The 8,196-nt window shown below is 45.3% G+C and overlaps 1 protein-coding gene across 1 annotated transcript in view; it reads left to right on the forward strand.

The window, feature by feature from the left end:
• The window catches only part of RSC1A1 (regulatory solute carrier protein, family 1, member 1), a 13,748-nt gene extending 12,707 nt beyond the window's left edge, over positions 1-1,041 (forward strand). The window contains exons 8-9 of the mRNA XM_009995773.1: positions 8-328; positions 857-1,041. Of these exons, the coding sequence (XP_009994075.1) occupies positions 8-328; positions 857-1,041 (506 nt within the window). The remainder of the gene's footprint in view (positions 1-7; positions 329-856) is intronic.
• Positions 1,042-8,196: the final 7,155 nt, after the last annotated feature.

An 8,196-nucleotide genomic window follows, 5' to 3' on the forward strand; every position in this document is an offset into this window, starting at 1 on the left:
TCAGCAGGGGAGCAGAAGAAGCAGGCTGAGAGCAAAAGTGTGCCTGACCTGAACTCAGAGACCTTTTCCATGGAGGTGGAGTCTCTGAAGTCTGCTTCCTCCCTGGGTGATCCACTTTCCACCAGTGGTAGCCCACAGTCTAACAGCACGAGTGAGGTTCCTGCAAAGTATGAGTTGTCTAATTTAGCAGCTGAAGACAGCTCTTCCCCCTCCAGAATCCATGGGCTGGACACAGATCCAGGAAGACCTTCAGAAGAGCCATGTTTCTCTCTAGCATCAGCCTTGAAAGAGCTGCACAAACTCCTGGTTATCAGTCAGAGAGGAGGATGTAAAATCCTTGCCTCTGAAGAAGTCTCTGAGCTAGAAATGGTTCACCAAGAGCCAGCACCACCGTGGAAGGGGCTTTCTGACCATGAGCAGAAAGGCCCAGATCCAGCCAGCCAGGAACACAATTGTTCCTCCTATGAGGTGAGGTCTGAAGGTGGAAGAGCAGAGAGGAAGCAGTCTTGTGATTCTGGCATAGAGAACATCAGCTCTGGGTCTGTTGGTCATGCTCAGTCAGCTCTTGGTGAAGGTGCTCAGGATAGCCAGAAGTTTTCAGGTAGGAGTGATTTGGTTGTGGTGAGTTCTGCAGCAACATCTGACCAGCAAGAAAGCTCTGAACAGGTGGAGGTTTGGGTGGAAGGTTCTCTGAGTCCGGCTACTCCCACTTTGGAGCAAAACACATCTGTTTCCTCTGCACGTGCTTTGGCTGCAGCTGCACCTCAAGGTACTCAGAGCAGTACAGGAGCACCTGGGAGAAGCAGCACTTCTGCTCCTGGAGGTGGGTGTGAGGAACCAGTGCTGAGCCCACCAGCTGGCTGTGCTGGACTTGCCTCGGGTGCTTCTCCACCACCTGCTTTCCCCGTGGCCGATGTTGATCGGATCCTCAGCGCTGGTTTTACCCCTCGGGAAGCTCTTGAGGCTCTGGAACAAGCAGATGGAAACACAGATCTTGCTCTTCTCATTTTGCTAGCCAAGGGTATTGTTGTTCCTACCTAATTGTGGAAGAGGTAGCTGACTGGGGTGTCTTTTCTTTTAAAGGACATATCTAAATTACACACCACAGTGTACAAGCAGAATGTCGAGCCAGATTTTTTTTAATTATTTGCAGCCAAAGTAACTTGCCTCTTCTGTTTCACTCATTAGATTTGGCCTTTTAAAAGAAAGCAAAACATCCTAGTGTTGTGTGGACAGGATAAGCTTCTAATTATGCCTAATGGATGAAAATATTTTCATTTAAATGTACAATTTTAGAATAAGCTCCAGTGTTTCTGAATAAAAAGCAGAAGCCATTAAGATCAGCACCCTGTCCAGCACCAAGCAGATGGTGAAGCTGACTTGCCCGTGGGTGCCCAGCCCAGCACGGACGCGAAGCGGTGCTTGTTCAAAGGGACTTCGGTGGTTTTGTTTTAGCTCTCCTGCTCTTTGTAACCCCATGTCCCACCTGGGATGCTGATGAAACTATTATGGCAGCTACTAAAGGTATGTAGATGCCCACAGATGTGTAACCCTTTGTGAGAGGAGTGAGGGGTGGAGGGGGAGGGGGGTGATTTGGAAGCGTGTGGTTTTGCGTGTGCACAGGGAAGGCCCATGACTGTTTTTGCCAAACCCTTTCATGCTCTTGGGCCAGTGTGCTCCAAGTTTACAACGTGGGGATAGAAGAAGGGAAGGGATAGAATTTGGTGCTACCAAAACTTGCAATGTTTTAACTTATTTGAAGTGCTGGTATTAATTGTGGGGGGAGGGGGGTGGAGGGAAAAGGAGTCTTTTACTTTTTTTTTTTCTAGCCTTGCCCACATCATGTTTCTCCCATCCAAAAGAACAAACTCAACCACTTGAAGACAAAAAATGAACACTGAAATTGTTTAACCAACCAATCATGTGTTATGGCTCTTAATCCCCCTCTGCCCGGGGAAGAATGAACTGTTTCAGTGGATGCATTCTCTCCATATCGAGCAGGGTTGTGATCAGAAGAATGAAGAAATCTGCTTTGCACTTGTTTATTTTGATTTTTGGGGATGATCAGCCTCTCAGCTGTGGAAACGCAAACTGCAGAAAGCCCGTAGTGGCTGGTGGGGTACGAATTTAATACCTCTTCTAGAGCCAGGGCTCCCCAATAGGGTTTATGAAACAAATGCACTGATGTGGCTTCTGCATTAAAACCATCGTGGCCTTCTGGGAAGTCCCTGGTGAATAACCTGTCTGTTGAGGACTCACCGAGGCTGTGCTGTGGGAAGCCCTTTCCAGATGCTTTTTTGGGGGGGGGATGAACTACTTGGTGATGCTTTGCAGAGCCCCAAATCACTGTTGGGGCTGGGGAAGGAAAGTGTGGCTGAAAGCATGATACCAAATTTTAAGTAGGAATTTCTACTTAGTCCCATGTGCAAATCTCTGAGGTGGCTTTGTGTCAGGTGTTCATCTTGAACTCTGCTTTGAGCTAAACCTGAAGGGGTGGGACAGCAGCAGCTGGAAACGTGGTTTTGTTCATGGCTTTCATTTGTCATTATCATTGTCTCAGGCCTGTATTCTTGATGTTTTGTTTGCCCTGGTGCTTCCACGTCTTTTGTCATGCAAGGTGGCATCTAAAAACTCAAATTTGGTTTCATTTGTCAAACTGCAGGAGTTTCTGATGTCAGGGAGCTGTGGTGGTCAGGTTTTTCATAGGCACTTGGGCAGCCAGGAGATCCTTTAGAATAATTAAGAGCTTTAGGGCATTCCTCTGTCTATCAAATGGACCTTCTGCATGAGGTGTGAACATACCAGCCAGGCCTGGAGCTCCCAGGTATGTTGAGCTCATATCCCACTCCCTGAGATGCTGGGAAGCAGTTCTTGGCTCTTTGGGAAGCCCCCTTGCTCCTGGAGCAGCATTGAGTAATTCACTTGAGGCTCTTTTCAAAATGGGTTACTGAGGCAAGATGCCAGATCTACCATCTTTACTGGGCAGGTGGTCAGAGCTGCCCCTGATGAAGCATTTGAAATATTCTCCTTACAATGAGCACCTCAAATTAACAAAAGGCCCCTCTGTAAAGGGTACAGAAGTAGTGTGATCAGCTGTCTCTGTAGAAGCCTTAGGAAATAATGATACATTAGACCCATTCCCACCTGCATCTGGCTCACTGTCAAAAGCAGCAACAAGAATGAAGCTCCCAGGTCTCAGATCCAGAGCATCCTCCATCTAAGCAGCTGAATCTGCTCCTGATTCTCACCACGGGTCTCAGTGAGGTGGTCCTGGGAGCAAGTCCCCACCTGGTGCACAGGTACCAGCTGCAGGTTGGCCCTCTTGGACACACAAGAGCTACAGGTTTCGTCTGCTGCAGCTTCTTGAAGCACCAGGTGTTAGCTAGCAAATCTTAGACCTGTTTTGTATTTACACTTTAAATGTTTTTAGAAGCAATTGCTAACAGCTAGACACAGCACTGCTGCTTTGCACCAAACTGGTTATGGCTCTAGTTTTATAGCCACGTTTACTTAGATTGCATAGACCAAATTGATGCTATAAAAGCTTTAGAGCATCAGCCAACTTGCTTCAATGCTCAGTTTTATTCTTTGTCAAGTATAAATTTTGAAAACTGCCCTTCTGCCAAATCTGTACTGAAGCATTTATCAATAGTGCTAGAATTTCCTGGGTAACTTTCTCTGAACTGCTAGAAGCAAAGTCTGACCCCCAACTGATAAATACCTATAAAACTATTTTACCAAGTTGGTCCAAGCCTGGTGATTTAAATCTCTTGATTCCAGAGCCTTGCTTTGAGTGAATGGCTGTGTGCTGCTAAATTAGAGTAATTTCTTTAGGAGCAGGATTTGTGTTGGAGAAAATCTGGGCAGTGGTGAGTATTGAAGGTGAAAACAAAATGTAACAGAACCTGTATTTAGTGAACGATGTCTAAAAGTTTGTCTCCTGTTTCAGTGTGCTCGTGCGTTCTCCTTGCTGTGTGTACATCCTGTGCTCAGCCTTTAGCAATCCCTCAGTGCTTCCCTGGCCCACAAAGTGGGAATAATTCTCTTTAAGCAGGGATGGCAGACTGCTACAGCTTGTTAATCAGAGCTGGGGATCAAGGTAACACCAAAAGCTGTTCAGGTTTCTGAGGAGCTGTGTATCCTGTCCTAAAATAAGGCTCTTCAGTCTCTTCCTCATCCTCATTAATCACTTCTCCAATCTACTAATGTCACATCAGCTTGGCAAAATTATTTCAGGATGGAAAGTCCATCTATAGAGAATAAAGCAACATTTGGAGGTGGCTTCAGGAAGAGGACAGCACCTGTGGGCACCCTTGTGGGTCTGTAGAGGTTGTCTCTGGGTGTTTCCTGAAGCCACTGTGATCATGAACCTTGCTGTTAGTTTCTGGGATCTTTTCCTTAGAGATCCTGAAGGAATTTACTCAGCCTCTGGAATGTGTTATGTGAGGCTCTGGGTGAGTTTAGAGGTGATGTTTAATGAAGTAACATCTGAAAGTATCTGGGCACAGATAATTCTGACAAGAGGAGGAAACATTTCCTGGTGACAGTCCCTGGCATGTTGACCTGCTGCTGGACAGAGCTGAGCTGTGTTATCACAACAATCTCTGCCTCGTTGCTACGTACATTCAAGACACTTAGTCTCCAGGACTGTTAACCTTGTACCACCTGGACACGTTCCCTTCTTTCTGTCTTTGTCTCTCCCTCTTGCTGTCTCTTTTCCTCAAATGTAGCAATATTTAAGTGTACTTGCTGAATGCTTAACTTCTGGATAAGTTTTCTTTACAACACTATGCCATTTACGAATAAAAGGAGGAGCAGGTCTTAGAGGTTTCTTCACCAGACTTGGACTTCTTGCTGAACAGCTCCCCAGAACTCTTAACATGAATTCAAAATGGAGAAATCTAGAGGTATTTTCCTGCCTCTCTCAGAAGTCAGCTTGGGAAATGGGGTCTGTTTTGTGTACATCATTCCCTTTTGAAGTGTTCAAGAGATTTCTTCCTGCACTGTGTAGACATAGCTTAGTCCGTGATCCAAATGCGCAGCGGTTTGGGTTACTCTCTGACTGATGCTTTTTAGCTTCAGAGTTTTACAAACTCACTTAAGGAACTTGAGGGAATCAATACTCAGGAATCCTAAAGCTGGTTTGCATTTGTGTCATTTACTCTTCTGGGCTGAACAGACTGTGGTTGCCCTCGCAAGGTGGCTGAAGGGAAGAGTGGTTGTGTCATCAGAGCATGGGATGTGGTTCTGCCCAAAGTAATACACACTTGATTCTTTTTTTTTCTTTTTTTTTTTTTTTTTTTTTTTTTTTTTAATATTGGGGGACTGTTTATCAACAAAATGATGTGTAAAAAAAAATTTGATATTTAAAAAAAATGAATAAACACTTTATCATAATGTTGCTTGATCTGTCTGTCTGTATTTCTCATCTCTGCACTCAAATCCTTTCCTGGCTTTTTTCCCCAAGCAAACTGAATTTCCTTAAGTGCTGCCATTTTTAAGATGATTTATTAGAAATCTGTGGTTAAAATTACTCCAGTTGGCAGGGCCTGAGAAGTCATGTATGCCACTTCTATGGAGATGGGCTCTGGAATCCTCCAGGCAGGACTTGGAGGAGTGTTAGGAGGACAATGCAAAGGGTAGCATGTGGCTGCTGGAAAGATGAATGAGGCACTTTTCACATCTCTTGTGTAAACACCTCATTCCCAGCTGGATTGGAAGACAATTGTTTTGTGTGTTGTTTTTTTTTTTCCTGGAGCTGAAAGCTAATCTCTTGGGACATCAAAAATGTGGTGTTTTTATCCCTGGGAAGTTCATGATCATTTTTCAAGTCCCATCCTCTTAATGTCGTTTCCTAGAGCAGGTTTTGGAAAGGGGGAATAAAGGATCTTCCTCCTCTGAAACTTGTGGTGGACTCAGCTAACCCTGCAAACCCTTTTTCATTAGCTTGTGACACATTAATTTTCCTTGAGACAAGCACTGAGTTTTTGACCATTTTGAAGCTCAGCTGTCCAGAAAGCAGTGTGGGTTAGTGCCCGCTGAGCAGAGACTCCAGCACCAGGGTTATGAATCAGATGCGGTGACAGAGCACTTCTTGGACAGTGGTTTCCTCCTCACATGTTCAGAGCTCTGCCTGTGAGACTGGTGTCACTGTTACAGGCAAGTTATGTCATTAAAGTGGGTATTAATTAGGAAAACTAGATTTTGACTTCTGGTCTTGTGGTGAGAAAGGGGAAGGTTTTAACATCTGGGCTGCTATGGCACTGTTCAAACATTGGTCAAAATGTTGGTTGTGATTAGAAGAAATAGGAATAAATCCCAGGAGAAGAGCTAGGAGGTGATTTAAGGACTAAATGCTCTGAAAACTATTTGGAGTGCTTGGTCTTTGTCCATTCTGCTTTATGGACATGGTTTTCTTTTGGTGCTTTAGGCAAGTGCAAATTAAGCACAGTTACAGCTTGTTCACGTTTGGGATTGTCTCCATCTGTCTGAATCGGGGCATTGGCACTTAAATCTGCAGCCTCTTTTATGGCTAAGAGAGGTTCAGACCCTGTGTAAGTAAAGTAAAGCTACTGCAAGTTGGTGCTCTTCCCTTGGTAATCCTGTATGGACAGTTCAGGAGTAGGACAAGGGATTCCCCCAGAGGTCTAGAGTTTAAAAATGGCTGATGAAGAGTTTTCTGAGTAGTCATGAGCGTGCAGAAGCGGCCTCGAGAGCAGTAGCTGGATGCAGGGAGGTGAGCATTGCATCATAGCACTTCCTGCACCAGAACAGTTCAGAGAATAGTTCAGAGAATGGTCAACAGAAGACACATGACTGAGCCCTCATAAATTGTGCAGTGACACTCACTCAGGTCCAGTGCCTCCCTTCCCTGCAGTCCCGTGGTTGAACACGTGCCTGGTGTTGCTCTGCCAAGTAAACCACTTTTTGGGCAGGTCTGTCATCAAAATGGGATTTGGAAAATCCTGCTGGGCAGCCTGGCTTTTGATTCACTCTGGTCTTCGGTTGATTATCTGCTCTACCTTTTCTTTCCCTGAGGGCATAGTGGGGGCAAAGGATCCCTCTCAGAAGTGTCATAGGTCCACTATGACATAATTGTCTCTGACAACAACCTTCCTAATTACAAGGTGCTGTCACGATTGTAAATAAAAGCATTGAGTCACCCAAGCAAGGATACGAGTGGTTGAAATCCCTCCCAACAGCAGCTGCCAAAGGCATGTCCAGTTCTCAGTCCCTTTGTTAACAAATGAAAATGGGAAGCCTTTTAAAATCAAAACACTTGTGTCTGCTTGTGGAAACAGGGATGTGCTCCCAGGGCTGTGTGTTGGTCATGAGATGCAGGGCTCCCTGGTTACTTACCCTGATAAGCCTGTGGTTTTCTCCAATACTGATTCTTTTCCTTGCCTAAATCTATACTGCTACCTCCTGAAATGTTTCTTGTGTCTCTTTAATTGACTTCTGTCAACGTTACTGAGGTGCCTGCAGTGCTTAGTAAGGTTTGTGTCCTAGGAGGATGGCACACATGGCTGCAAGAGATCAGATACACCTCAGTGACTCACCCTGTCCTCTTACGACAAGCATCTAATGGCTCCTCTGTTTGTGAACAATGTTCTTCATGCTGAACTCAGGCTGTAAACACTGTGCAAAGAGTTAAAAATCTCTCTGAAGGGTTGGAAGCAGATGATCATGTGGTGGGAGTGGGGTGGTGCCTCCTGAGCTTGTCCAGGGAAAAGGGAGCTGCCTTCAAATGCTGGGAGCAGAGAAATTTCCATGTAAATCCCTACTTGAGCTGTGGGTGCTCTCAAGGATTACAACCAACTCATTTTACTTGGAGTAAAACAGAGACTTGGTGCATTCAAAACATCTAGGAAAAGTGTAGGAGCCCAGAAGCCTCCTGCAGTGTGGGATGGCACAGGTGCACACCCTGTGCTGCATGTAGTTCCTCCAGAGCAATCAGGAACACAGAGGTCCTGGCCTGCTGGCTGGTGCTGTACAGCCTGTTTTCTTTATGCCCTGAGCAGGCATTAAATCCTAAAATTCACCAGTAAAGAAGAAACTGGTGTGTAGGATCTCTTGGGCTTCTTTTAAAAAGGCTGACAAGAGCTTGCTGGTCTCTTCAGTGACTTGTTAGGGATCAGGCTTAAATGTTTGCAGCTCTAGACTGCTATTAAGCAGTTATGTGCACATTTCAGTGAG

This window comes from Chaetura pelagica, unplaced genomic scaffold (genome assembly GCF_000747805.2).
Source record: "Chaetura pelagica isolate M959 unplaced genomic scaffold, ChaPel_1.0 scaffold234, whole genome shotgun sequence".
Taxonomy (NCBI): Eukaryota; Metazoa; Chordata; class Aves; order Apodiformes; family Apodidae; genus Chaetura; species Chaetura pelagica.